Source organism: Callorhinus ursinus, unplaced genomic scaffold (assembly GCF_003265705.2).
Source record: "Callorhinus ursinus isolate GAN/ISIS: 27379988/994484 unplaced genomic scaffold, GSC_fseal_2.0 scaffold4, whole genome shotgun sequence".
Lineage (NCBI taxonomy): Eukaryota > Metazoa > Chordata > Mammalia > Carnivora > Otariidae > Callorhinus > Callorhinus ursinus.
The window spans coordinates 87,221,093-87,235,946 of record NW_027397066.1 but is presented as its reverse complement, the minus strand read 5'-3'; the positions used below and the strand labels follow the sequence as shown (position 1 = coordinate 87,235,946).

Sequence of the window (14,854 nt, the reverse complement as noted above, 5' to 3'; positions counted from 1 at the left end):
TGGAATGTCTTTTTAGTGAGACACCTGGGTGAGAGAAAGATTTTTTTTTTTGCCTGAGGACCTTTTCTGTTGTGATTACCTTAATGTGATTCAGATTGATTTGGAGCAAGTTCCTTAATCTCCAGGTTACTTCGTCTGGGGCATTATTTGCTTTAGGCCATGTCAATAGGACCACTCCAGATATCTATATATCTATAGATATAGATATATAGATCCTATAGATATATATCTATAGATATATATATATGAAACATCTATAAACCAGGGGCAATAACATCTGTGAAGGTTGTTGAGAGAATTAAAACAGGTCACATGTAGGGGCGCCTGGGTGACTCATTTGGTTAAGCGTCTGCCTTCCCCTCAGGTCATGATCCCCTGGGTCCTGGGAATGAGTCCCATGTTCAGCTCCCTGCTCACAGGGGAGCCTGCTTTTCCCTCTCCCTCTGCCCTTCTCCTCCCATCCCCCACCCATTTGTGCTCTTGCTCTGTCTCTCTCTCTCTCTCAAATAAATAAATAAATCTTTTAAAAAATAGATAACTAAAGCAGATCACATGTAAAGTACCTAGCACAAAAACAAAAATTGATTCATTAAGTAATATTATAGAAGCCTCTGTTATCTAGTTTAATTTTTACTACTATCAAAATAGAGGCCCTGGGGCACTTGGGTGGCTCAGTCGTTAAGCTTCTGCCTTTCAGCTCAGGTCGTGATCCCAGGGTCTCATAGGGCTCCCTACTCAGCAGGAAGCCTGCTTCTCCCTCTCCTACTACCCCTGCTTGTGTTCCCTCTCACTGTCTCTCTGTCAAATAAATAAATAAAATCTTTAAAAAAAAAATAGAGGCCCTGATAATTTAAAGTTAATGATTCCTATCTTTATCTCCTCTTTCCTGACTTTACTCTCTCTGTGAGAAGGAAAAGTTCTTGATGGTCTTAATGGTCTCTTCTCTATTCAAGCTTTAGGTAAACAGAAGATCCTTATTGATATAAATATGCAATAACAGATTTCCTCTAAGCTATTAAAACCGTCGGTGTCATTGAAAAGGGAATGTTCTATATTTTCCTTTTTATGCCATTGAAAATCTTTGATTATGATTTAGAACTACAATGTAAATTTATGATTGGGTGGTTTTTCCTCTTTGACATTATCTTGGAATTTTTTAACTTTGATATTGGCAGTTTCCTCCAAGTTATATATTATTAATCATATTTAAGGTTAGAAAACACTGGCTTAATTTTTGGTTGATCTGTCATAAAATTATCTCCTTTTCCAGATTATCTTTGAAGATCGAGGACTCTGAAATGTTTCCCCTGAAGGATGCTGAAATGGGTGCCTTTACCTTCTTTGCCTCGGCTTTGCCACATGATGTTTGTGGAAGCAACGGGCTTCCTCTTACACCAAATTCCATCAAAATTTTAGGGCGATTTCAAATCCTTAAGACCATCACTCATCCAAGACTTTGCCAGTATGTGGATATTTCTAGGGGAAAGCATGGTAAGTTGTTCTTTTTTTCTGTTTTTGTATTCTTTATTCTGTTACCTTGATTAGGTTACAGATATGCAGTGAATACATACAGTAATCAGTATGTGTGTGCTTGCACGCCTTCGCCTTCAGTCCATCCAAACTCAGTCTTTCAAGTTTTCCTGATTGCTTTGGCCCCTCACATGTCCCTCGTTTTATACTCTGCTATTTTCTCTCTTGGATTATACTATGCTCCATTCCCTACAATCTGAGCTTAGTCCCTTTCCTAGATTCTTTTATAGTTTTTATCATATTTTATTATTATTTTCTATTTAATTTGTCTCTCCTGAGGATTCTTAGTTCTGGAAAAAAAGGACAAAATAGGGGTGCCACACTCTTGATTTGGGCTCCAGTCATGATCTCAGGTCCTGGGATTGATCCCTGCATTGGGCTCTACATTTAGCCAGGAGTCTACTTCAGATTCTCTCTCTCCCTCTCCCCCACCTGCATGTCTCTCTCTCTCTCTAAAATAAAGAAATAAATAAAATCTTAATAAAAAGGGGGGGGCTAATGACTTTTACCTCTGACCTCAGAATCAGAACTGCACAGAGCACACAGGAGGCATTCAATAAACGTTGGTTGAGTGAGTAAAGTAATGAATGACTACATTTGAGGGATTGATATTTTTCAGATCTGAGAATAGGATTTTTAATTTTCTCTTTCAGGGAAACCACCTGTCTTTAAGCATTTTTCTTCCCTTCTATAAAAAGGAAATGAAAGTTCTAATATCAGGAATTTTGGAAATATCTATTTAAATGTATCTTACAATTGAAAGTAATAATTTGGGCTGTCTTCAAATGAAAAGGGAGTCACTAATTTTTTTTTGGAGCTGCATTACTCTTTTCATATAAAATTCCATTTAGAAAAACCAAAGTAGGAAAGTTGAACCCTATTGGTTAAAAAGTCAATGTTTCACCAGGAAGGTGTTTACTGCCTTTTTAATAGTATAGTCAGGTTCTTTCATATCCCATATCTCAGTCCATTTGGACTGCTATAACAAAAGATCATACGAATAAACAACATTTATTTCTCCCAGTTCTAGAGGCTGGGAAGTCTAGTGAGGCCCACTTCCTCATTGACAGCTATCTTTACTGGTGGATGGGGCCAGGGAGTTCTTTCAGTCTCTTATAAAAGCAGTAATCCCATTCATGAGGGCAGAGCCCTCAGGACCTAATTATCTCCCAAAGGTCCCACCCCAAACACCATTGCACTGGGGATTAGGCCTTAACATATTAATGGGGTTGGGGGAAGACACAAATATTCAATCTATACCACCCCTAAAGATGTTTATGATGACAATATTTTAATTATTTTAAAATTATTTTTGGAAACTTAATTTCATGCTGAGGTTCCATTGCTTAAAATTATTTTAAATGCATTCAATGAAATGTATTTAATTTTTCTAACAAAATACTTTGTGAAAGTTAACCCTATATACTTGCTGATATTGCCTATAAAAATAGTATTTTTATGTGTTTGAACCTAATATTACCAAAAAAATGTAATGTTTTCTTTGTTTTGCTGAAAAATAGGCTAAATGATACTCTCAAGTAGTCTGGATTATGGTTTTCAAAAAATATTTGCTCTGAAAACATTGACATTTTATAGACTTTGAGTAGAAAATGTTTTTGTAATAAATATTATTAAATTAATATTTATGGAGTATTTGTTGTGTTTTAGGCAGTTTTATAAATGCTTTACGTATTTTAATGAACTTAATCCTCATAACAGTACTATGAAATAGGGACTATTCTCATTTTACAGATAAGGAAATTGAGATACAGCAATTAAGCAACTAATGTAAGGTCATACAACTAGTAAGTAAAGAGGTGGAATACTAATATATTTTATCATATTTTGAAAGATTTTTAAAGCTGAAATAAGTGTACATTAATGCAAATTGATACCTCTACCAATCAGAGCTATTCAATGCCTTAAATACTTTGGAGCTCTACCACATACCTAGTGTCTTGAATATTTAGATATGTCAGGCCTGGTAAGAGACATGAAAAAGAAGGTAGTAAAAAGAGTTAATTGTCTTACAGATGATAAAAATTTGTGATTTTTCATATTCATATGTATGTACACATACACATTACACACACACAGACGTGTTAAAGTATACATTATTCTATTGAGACCTCCTTTACTATGTGAGATTGCCTTTGATTGATCTATTCAGCAAATATTAGTAAAAGGCCTAACCTTTCAAGAGAGAATGTAGGTGGGGCCATGTTAAGGCCATAAGGGTCTCTCCACAGGGAATAAACGTGGAGGGCAGAGCTGATGGAAAACTAGGATTGAAGTAGTTATAAAGATGCTGATGAGCTGAAGATTTGTTTAGGAACCAGTCTTTCTTGTCTACTCTGACATTTCTTATGTTGTGCTTTGGTATATATATAGTCAGTCCACTGGTGTTAATAACAATCTCTTTCCTACTACTATGGCTCTCCTTGTGCTAGATGCCAGATATATGAAGGTGAATAAGATAGGATCCCAGTTCCCAAGCTCTAGAAGTAGTAGAGGAAAAAAAATACAAACATGATTATAATATTATAATAGTTGATACAGCAGATGATGTACAATGTGCTATGCCATGGGAGTACAAAGGAAAGAATGTTGAATTCTCCATTGAAGAATGTAGATATTCATCAAACTCCCACAAAGAGAATTTTAGTGGGGTAGGAGACCTTAGAACACAGCGGGATATAGCTTTTTTGTCTGTGAAGTTTTATTTACTTTCATTTATTTTAATGGTACCAGTGGCCTAAAGGAATAGCAGATTTTCGAGAGATGTGCTGGCTCTTTATTGCTGACATATTCCTAAGAAAGCAAATCTTAATATCATTCTTAATTAATCATTCTTATTCTTTTTAAAGGAATTTACATTTCTTATAATCTTTTTTCTTCTGAGATCAGACGAAATCGGGCGCGTTGATGGTGGTATGGCCGTAGACTATAATCTTTTTTCTAAAAAATTGAGATACAGTATTATATATACATACACATAATATTATGTATACAATATGTACATGAAAGAAAATATATAATCAGGATGGGGAGAAAGGAAACGAAGAATAAGATATTAAGTTATAATATTAATACATAGTTTCTTCACATGAACTACAAATTTTTTTGTAGACTTCTTGTAGGTCAAGGCAAAGAAGGAAATTGATCTGCTTCAAATTACATTTATAATGCGGCAACATATTAAGAAATTAATTCCTGGGTGCCTGGGTGGCTCAGTCGTTAAGCATCTACCTTCAGCTCAGGTCATGATCCCTGGAGCCCTGCATGGGGCTCCCTGCTCGGCGGGAAGCCTGCTTCTCCCTCTCCCACTCCCACTCCCCCTGCTTATGCTCTCTCTCTCACTGTGTCTCTCTCTGTGAAATAAATAAATAAAATCTTTAAAAAAAAAAATAGAAGGGCGCCTGGGTGGTTCAGTTGTTAAGCATCTGCCGTCGGCTCAGGTCATGATCCTGGGGTCCTGGGATCGAGCCCCGCATCGGGCTCCCTGCTCTCCAGGAAGCCTGCTTCTTCCTCTCCCACTCCCCCTGCTTGTGTTCCTGCTCTCGCTGTCTCACTCTCTGTCAAATAAATAAAATCTTAAAAAAAAAAAAAAGAAAAATTAGTTTCTAAATTTTTACTTAAATCTGGAAAAATGATCAGTTGCAAGCTTTATAATGTTCATATAATATATTGTATGTTCAGGTGATATATAGAGACATTATATAGAAACTTTTATGGCATGGGGATCTGAGATATTCTTCATTTGTTATTATGGGGAGTGTTCTCAACACATCTGACTAAATTTGCTTTATTGTTCTTTTTTGTGTTGATCTCTGAGTGGAAACCTCTGTAGCTTCATGTCCCAATTTTTCTATGGGTGAACATCTAAATAAACTAAATTTGACAGTTTAAAATAGCACTCAAGAGCCACAGGGACCTATGAATGGGCATCAGGAGATCTATGAACCATGAAATTATATATACAATTTTGTGTGTGTGTACATGTATGCACAAGCATTTTTTGGATAATGAGTCCATAGTTTTAACCAGATTCTCAAAAAAGATTCATAATGTAAAGACAGGGTTTAAAAGCACTTATGCAGAGTATCAGCTACATGGAGAGAATTTTTCTTCTTTATTTCAAGACGTTCTGGAGAAGTTCTAATGTAGGCAATAAACCTTTCGAAGTTGATTTGATCTGTATCTGCAGGTGTGCCATATCACATATTTACCAATTCAGAGACCCACATTCAGAGCCACTGTATAGAGTTTTGCACAAAACCTTTTGGTTAATGCGATAAGGAGGAGCTGAATTCTTTTTCTCTAATTCATTCTGAGAGGAGAGGTGCTTTTTCTAATTTGCCTATATATAGCCATGAAGACAAGTGGTAACTGTACCCACAGGAGACTTTATAGATAGCTCTAGCCATTTGCCAAAAGTTTAGAAAGGAACTTTTGGCAAGTTTGTTGTTGTTGTCTTTTAAAAACATTTTTTTTCTTTGCTAAAGTTTTTATTTGATGAATGGCTTCAATGACATTAAATATTTAAATTATAGGAATCATTTGGGTTTTTTTTTTATACCACCAAACAATTGATAGATATTGTCAATCCCTGAATGCATTTAACACCTCTTCCCACCACTACCAATCCAATTACAAATTCTAAAGAATTTACAATTGTTACATTGGCCCAGTGTCAAAACCACTCCAAAGCTTGGAAATATAGTAGATCCTCATTATCATTTGTAGCTGGTAGCCATAATTAGTGTTACTGTTTTCCATCTGCAGTTTTGAAGTAGCCTGTCTTCCCAAACTCTTACCACTTAGTTCTTAGGATTTCTTCATTCTTGTATCCTAAAGTGCCTTTTATTTCTTTCCACTATGTCTGGAAGCCTATGTGGGGCTTCACATCATATGATTGGAGTCTTGGCTTCTATCCAGTTCTCCCTAGACTTTCTTTTCTTAGGATAATTCACTCAATTGTCCTAGATACTTCTTGAGCTCCTTGTTTTCCTCCTTCTACCTAAATGAGCCCCTGTACACGTTGAATCTGGGAGAACCTTATGACATAATCCCTTTGGGGAACAGTATTGTTAACTTTGCACAGGAACTTTCTTTTTAGTTATCAGTGTCGGATAGAAACTGATCTCCTTAGACACTGTTAGACTCTGTTAGCGTTGAAGCTTGCTCAACAATCTGGGTAGTCCCCTTAGGCCCATCCACCATATTGCTGGTTACTCCACTTCCCCTGCTTGCCCTGCTCCTAGATCTCAGCAGTCCTCTTTTCTAGGATAACATAGGTCACAGATACATATAGTAGTCATATATTTTAAGTTTGGCTGCCTAGAATGAAAATATTAGTGATTGTCAAAAGGTTAGGGAATTTGATTATTTTGTTTATATTGGCAGTATTCATTGTCCTGAAAAATTGTATGCATAAGGAGTAAATCGCTGAATTAAAATAAGTTTATATAAAGGTCTGTTTGTTCCAAAGCATTCCTATGATTTCAGTTACATTACGTTGAAAAAATAGAAAAAGTTTCTATTCAACAATCTCCTTGAACAACAAGTATTTCTCAGTGATGTAACACCACAAGATTTTGGTTTGGACTCCACTTAATTGTCTCCTCAAAGAATTTTGATTTTGGTTCTCTTTCCCCCTTTTATTTTGTTCTTGCTATGCAGCTATCTTGTATCTTGTCATTGTCAATTCCCCTACCTTCCCATTCTCACTTGGGGTTGCATGTGACATGTGATATGTTTTAGTAACATTATGTTTTCACATGTTAGATTAGCTCAGAAGTCAGGCTTTCACTGTTTTCTATAGGTTATTCAAAACTGATTCAAGATGATGTAATTTTCCCCCTAACTCAGGATGAAGTACTAAATCTCAAGAATAGTGGACATATTATTAGATTTCAGGAACTTGATTTATTAAAGGAAAAGTTGAGCAAAATATCTTTAAAAGAAAAAAACCAATAAAGCATGAAAATATTTAAGTTAACAAATTTACTCATTTTCTTTTGAGCTTGAAATCTCAGCAGTGTTTAGAAGCAGAGTGAGGATTATAAATGATAATGCATCCCATTTTGGTTTTTTTTGTTTATTTTTTAAAAATATTTTATTTATTTTGAGAGAGAGAGAGCACAAGCAGGGGGAGCTTCAGGAGGAAAGGGAGAGCAGGCTTCCTGCTGATCCGGGAGCCTGATGAGGGGCTCTATCCCAGGTCCCCAGGATCATGACCTGAGCTGAAAGCAGACACTTAACCGACTGAGCCACCCAGGCACCCCTCATCCCATTTTATTTGGCATTATTTACCCAGAAATCTTTTGATGGTTGCTAGTGAAATAAAAAAATAAAATTATTTTAATTAACAGATGTGAAAATTCAGGTAAAGAATAATAGCATTTGTTAAGGACCTATAAGATAATTTATTCCATATCTCTAGCTGCATATACATTTCAGCCTCAGTGTGTCTATTGTTTCAGTTTCATCAGAGAAATAGAACCAGTAGGATATTCATATTAAGAGATTAGTTGCTAGGAATTAGCTTCTGTGACTGTGGGGGCTAGGCAGGCTATTAAGAAGGACAAGCTGTACTCTTGGACAAGAGCTGAAGCTGCAGTCTATGAGCAGAATTTCTTCTTCATAGAAGCTTCAGTTCTGCTCTTAAGACCTTTACAAATGATTGTATCAGAATCATCCACATTATCTAGGATAATCTTCCTTACTTGAAGTGATTATAGATCTTGATCATTTATAACAATACACTTTTATAATACCACCTACATTAGTGTTTGAGTTTAAAAACTATAGCTTAGTTGTGTTGACTCATAAAACTAACCAACGCAGTGACCTAGTAACAATACTGGTTTTTACGCACAGAATTTGTATTTTCAGTTTTACTATCTAAATATTTATTTAGATATTATATTTAAAAAGTGATGAGCTAGTCTCATTTTTATTGTGAGTAACAAAAGAACGATGCAGTAACTGTATTCTAATAATCTAACACACAATTTACCTTTCTTTCTCTTAAGTTAAAAAAAATTTATTTAAATCTTTCTTCTAGTCCCTCTCCTGATTCAGCTCCTTTATTATCTTTCTTGCTTAATATTGTACTCTCTTCAGTTTCTTAGCATTGACTTAAAACGTACAGTTCAGGCTGTATTTACACTACAGTGATACTTGGCATTCATCAAATATTTGTTAGAAGAAAGATTATTTCACAGTTCTTGTATGTTCTACTCTTTAAAGTTCATCTTAGTGTCACATTTGTTTTTTATAAATAATGCCACTACATTGTTGACTTATATTTGGCACATTATGATTCCCAGATACTTTTGTCATATTTTGTTCTGTGAAACTATATTGTTTTTATAACAAACAGAAGTTATTTTCAAACAGTGGTCCAGAGTTTCAGGATGAAGACTCTCTAATGATTTCTTGAAAAAAATGCTTCATATTGGAAACATTGTTTTGGTGTACATTCCATTACCTTTGGGAGAAACTTTGATATTTTGCCAAGGATTATGTCTCTGCTGTATTAAAATAATGCTTCAGAGTTCCATAGAATCCTGAAGCTTTGGCAAACTCTGCTTTATGATATTTTGAAGGAGTTTCCAGAAGAAGCCTGACAATTTTTTTTCTAAATTATTTTAAGCCTGACAAATTAGGGTAGTGCCAAATATTTCAGAAATCTTTCATGGATGTGGAAACTTATGAATATCCAACTTAAAATTATAAATTAATGGAACATGCACATTTAAATGAATTCTGATGTTTTTGTTTTATATTAAAATCAGCACTATTGAGGTATTATTATTCCTAGTTTACAATGTAGGCTTATAATTTTCTATGTAGGACAGATCTCTATTTAGATAATGACTATTATCATATAAGACTCTTACTCATTTCTAATGGTTATATCATGGCTTTGCTCAAGTTCATTTATTTAACAAGTATTTTTATATAAGATACTTATATGTTTGAGGTGCCAGTTCTAGACACTGATGATACATTTGGAACAAGACCTGCATGTTCCTGCCATCATGAAACATGTAGTGGAGAAAAAAGACATTAAATAAAAATGTATACAAATCCGTAGAGTTGAAGTAAGTTCTACGGAAGAAAAGTACAGTGTAGAATAGATTATCTTACAGGAGGAGCAAATTGATTTGGGGATATCAGTAAAGTGTTCCTTATGGAAGTCATATTTAACCAAGGAATGAATAATAATAATAATAGCACATACTTAGATTGTGATTGTTATGTGCCAGGCACTATTCTTGATCCTTATTATGTGTTAACTTATTTCAACCTAACAACAACTCTATGAGGTAGGTGCTACTGTTTTCCTCATTTTATAGAAGAGGAAACTGTGGTGTAGAAAGATTAGCAAAGTTCTCCAAGGTCACATAGCGAATGAGTTGTAAACCTGGGATTTGAGCTTAGACAGAAGAGTCTGTGCTCTTAACCACAGTGTTTCATGATAAGAGTTAGCTGGGAGAAGGGAATGGGGAAGATCATTTCAGGCAATATGAACCCATGTGCTAATACCTTAAGCAAGATGGGGGAGGGAAGCCCAGCACGACTGGAAGTTGGTAAGCCAAAGTAACAAAAGATGAAACTGGAGAGGAAGTTAGTGTATTCGGATTTATTATTATTTTATTACTTCAACTTTAGTATGAATATATGATGGAAGGTAATAAGAATTAATGTGAGATCAGTTAAGGCACATTGTACTGTCATATTAAGAGGACGCTGACTTGGACCCACTTTGTGGTGGGTGGAGCAAACTACAGATTCTGGAAACATTTGGGAGATAGAAATAGCAGGACTTTTTGTTTGGATTTGAGAAAGGGAGATTACTCCTAAGTTTCTAGCTGATGCAGCTGACAAGATGGTGGTACCATTTACTGAAATAGCACTCAAGAACAGGTTTCAGGAGCAAAGTATAAGTTCAGTTTGAGTTCTGTCAAGTTTGAGGTGACTTTTATATTAGGGTGAGAAATTATCTATAAAAGCCTGGAATACAGAAGAGAGTTCTGGACTTGAAATAAAATTTGCAGATTTTCAGCCTTGGGAGTAAATGAGGAGAAAACACAGTATGAAGACCCCGAATCAAAGATAGAGGAACTAAAAGCATTTCAGTTAGGGTAGAGGAGATGCCACTGTACAGAGGAAACGGAGGAGAGGCAGCCAGATAGGTGTTAGGAAAACTGACATAATGTTGTAAGATGAAAGCAAAGGAATGCAGCAGCTTCCCATTTGGTTCCCATTTGTTTTTCTGATTGTATTTGCTTTTTCCTCCTAGAACTTCACAGTTGTACACAGTTGCTTCAAGTTCAACTTTGTGTGTTTTTTTCATTATTGAAGAACTGATTTTCTTATTCTCTTTTTCCTTTCTTCCTACTCATTAAAAGTTCTTTCAAATTTAATTTTAAGTTCCTGTTTAGATCACTTGGAGTCTTTCATCTGAAAGTGATCGCTTTCATTTAGAGCATTTTTAGTTTTTCTGTTTCAGATCATTCTGTATAATGCTACCACCTCAGATAGTTTCAGCTTCCAAAATTTGACCCATGCAGTATACTGCCCTCCTACTTCACATGATTGCCTGTGTACCGTGGTCCTTCATTCATCTCTACTCCCACATGCAAGACCATACCTTGAGCCAGTTGTTACTGAGTGTTGTTCCTTTTGCTGGATCTCCTACTCTGGAATTCTCCTTTCCCATCTCCTGTTCTCTCATTTTTTCTGCCTTTCCTACTTTTCATTTTCATCAAACTTCTTTGCAATGATCACTATTCCCAATCTCTTTGCACTCTTACTTCTTTGTTTTATCCTAGTCTGCCATCTATATTTTGTGTTCATCTTCTTCCTTATCTAACTTAAAACTCATTTTGCATAGATATTCACAGAACTCCACAATTTCTTTTAAACCTCTGATCTCTCCTGAAATAACCTTATCAGATTCCCAACCACTTATAAGCCCAGTTGTACTTTTCTCTCACTCCTCTTACGTGCATTCATTAAAAAAACAAAAACAAAAACAAAACAAAACAAAATTGGGAGGGGTGCCTGGGTAGTTCAGTCTGTTCAGTATCTGCCTTCTGCTCCAGGCATGATCTCAGGGTCCTGGGATGGAGCCCCACATCAGGCTCTCTGCTCAGAGGGGAGCCTGCTTCTCCCCCTCCTTCTGCCTGCCGCTCCCCCTGCTGTACTCTCTCTCTCTGTTTCAAATAAGTAAATAAAATCTTTAAAAAAATTTGTCAGACAATGTGTTAAGTCATTAGGGATAACCGATGAGGAAAAAAGTATATGGTCTGACCCTCAGAACTGTGCTATCTTATTCTTAATCTGTTGGAAAATAAAAATTACATCATAATATTGATGGTGCCCACCAAAATTTTATATTATTATTTAATCTCAGCAGGTCCCATGATGTTACAAATAATCCCAAATCAATTTTCTGTTCTTCATAGTCATGATTAAGAACATTTCTACTTTTCTCAAATTTCTAAACTCATTTGCAAAACCTTTGTTTGAACTAGACTGCCAAGACAATTTGTCCCTAGCTCCCAATTTCCCCTTCACTTCAAAATTTCTTTACATCTTCATCCAAGCTTTTCCTTTTCCTAATATGTGTCAGAAGAAGGGTCGCTTCTTTCTTCCGAAGGTAAAACTTTCCATCTGTTTTTCCTGATGCACATGGGAGAAACTCTAGACAAAAACACAAGATGACATGAAATTGTTATTTAATGTGTTGTTTTATTATACATTTATTCTGTTGTATAGATATGGTAAGTATGTAGTTAATATAGAGTTTGAAAAACTCCTACAGTACTATTAGTACTGTAATATCTTTAATGGACTATGTTATTTTGTTATTAAACATTTTGTTAATCAAATGTAAAGTGGATTTGCTTTGTTTTACTCAGAAAGACTGGTGGTGGTAGCTGAACACTGTGAACGGAGTCTAGAAGACTTGCTTCGAGAGAGGAAACCCATGAGGTACTGTGTAATATCAGGACAATTAAATGAAAAGCAGAAATTGGCAACAAAAAAGCATAACAAGAAACTGCAGAGTTTTTGTTTCTTCTGTTACTTATTTAATGATAAAATCCAGGTGCAAATTTTTATTTTAGGAAATTTAATTCACAGGCCCCGTAGAAATTCAACATTGACATCGTCCAGCATTCAGTTTTTGTGAGGTAGGCATTCTCCAAAGTACTTGACAAAAAAAAATTCCTAAAGAGGATATATATGAAAATTTGTAATGTTTTCAGTACTAAGCATTTCTCTAGTTGAGATTAAGAGTATTTTCCTGGGAGTGGTACATAGTAACTACTAATAGGATGCTGGCATTCCTAGGGACACAGTGAACTGTTTTAAGGAAAGGCCATGTTGAAGAGTAGAGAGAAATAATATTCATAGCTTGGATAGAATCTAATGATACAGTTTAAATTCAGTAATTTCAATGACTCAGTAATTTTACTTTCTGTCTCAGGCATTCTTGGCAAGAAGAGTACGTGGTATATATATTATTACAGATATACTACTAAATGAATTTCTTTATACATTTTCTGAAATTATCTTAAAATCATGAAAAATATCCCTTTAATGAATAAAGAAAGTTGTACTAAGCCAATGAAAATGGCTTGCCATGAATCTTTTTAGGATTATAATTATCCATCCTCTTTTAAGGAAATATTCTCATTCTTGGTCATTGCTTTTTAATCACTGCTATATCCTAGATGAAAACAAATTTTTTTCAAGGGAGAAAAAAATGTGTATATTGCTAAATGGTAGTTATTTAATAAAAACAAAACAAACTGAATAAAAATACTTCCCTTGATACTTTAAAAGATTTGGTTTTAAGTGTTCTTTAGAATGGGAGATTCAGATACCAAGTATACCCACCTTACTTGCTTCTTTGGAAGAGTCTAATCTGGCCATATGTAATAAAAGTGACTTTTCTATATATTTAGAAATAGCTTAACCTTATATAGTGAGTATGTTTTTATAATTATAATTTTTACATGTCTCAATCTTTGACTTTGTGTTTTTAAGAACATTATTCTGTTTACTAGTTCTAGAATGATCAAAACTTATGGTGGTAGATATAAAAACAGTATTCAGCTCTGTTTAGGGGAAGGAGTACTATAAGAACTCATTCAAAATAGCCTTGAGGAAACTATCTGGAGTAATGGAAAGTTTTTACATCTTGGTCAAGGTATTACTTATGTGGTGCATGTTCTTGCTAAACTTTTCAAAATTCACTGAAGTACACACTTCAGATGTGTGCATTTCACCTATGTAAATTATTCCTGAATTAAAAAAAAAAACAACGAAACCCTCATCTGGTATTTACTTGGCTTGGGTTCTAAATCCCTCATATAGCAACAATATTGTGTTGTTAATGAAGGTACTTGATCCAATTGCTTACCTATTTGTATTTCTTTCTATTAGAAGAAATAGTATAAATTAGTTGTGCTGCTTAACCAATACCTCACCACTTAGTGGTTTAAAAACAATATTTATCATTTCATATAATTTCTCTAGGTCAAGAATTCAGAAATGAATTAGCTAGATGCTTTTAACTCAGGATCTTATGAGGTTGCAGTCAACTGGGGCTGTCATCATATGAAAGCTTCACAGGCTGGATGAACTCACTCATTTGGTGTCAGTTGTTGACAATAAGCTTTAATTCTTCCCCATCTTGAGGGCCTTTTGACACTGGTCTCTTGTCTATCCTCACAACGTGGGGTTGGCTTCTCTCAGAGTGAACAAGGCATTGAAGCTTCAATGTCTTTTATGACCTACCCTCAGGAACCACACACCATCATTTCTGCAATTGTCTTAATGGATACAGAAGTTAGCCATTAATTCTATTCACTGTGGAGGGGTCCACATAGGAATGTGAATCTCAGAAGTCAGGGATCGTTGGGGAATCACCTCAGAGGCTGGCTATCACAGAAGTCTTAGTGATCATACAGGTACTTAAAAAGGAAAAAAAAAAACAGAAAAACAGGAGTGAAATACTAACCAACATTAACACTAACTGAAAAATAACCAAAGTTCTTAAAATTATTCAGTATTGATTTAGGCTACTTGAGACAGAAGAAAGGAAGATGTTTACACTGTGAAGAGAAGGTAGAGTATTAAGGGAATATCCAGAAGTACTAAAGGTGGAATACGGTCTTCATGGACATGGCTATACTAAGATCAGAATCGATCCAATTCTGAAAATTGATGTTACCCATGGGCTTGTGCTCCCAGCCATGCTGAAGGACCCTATAAGCTACAACTAGAGTAATTCGCTGGT

At 35.2% G+C, this 14,854-nt stretch overlaps 1 protein-coding gene across 1 annotated transcript in view; it reads left to right on the top strand.

The window, feature by feature from the left end:
* Window positions 1-14,854, top strand: part of TBCK (TBC1 domain containing kinase) — a 245,762-nt gene that overhangs the window by 4,114 nt on the left and 226,794 nt on the right. Inside the window, exons 2-3 of the mRNA XM_073892082.1 lie at window positions 1,271-1,491; window positions 12,468-12,540. Coding sequence (XP_073748183.1) covers window positions 1,299-1,491; window positions 12,468-12,540 — 266 coding nt within the window. The 5' untranslated portion in view covers window positions 1,271-1,298. The remainder of the gene's footprint in view (window positions 1-1,270; window positions 1,492-12,467; window positions 12,541-14,854) is intronic.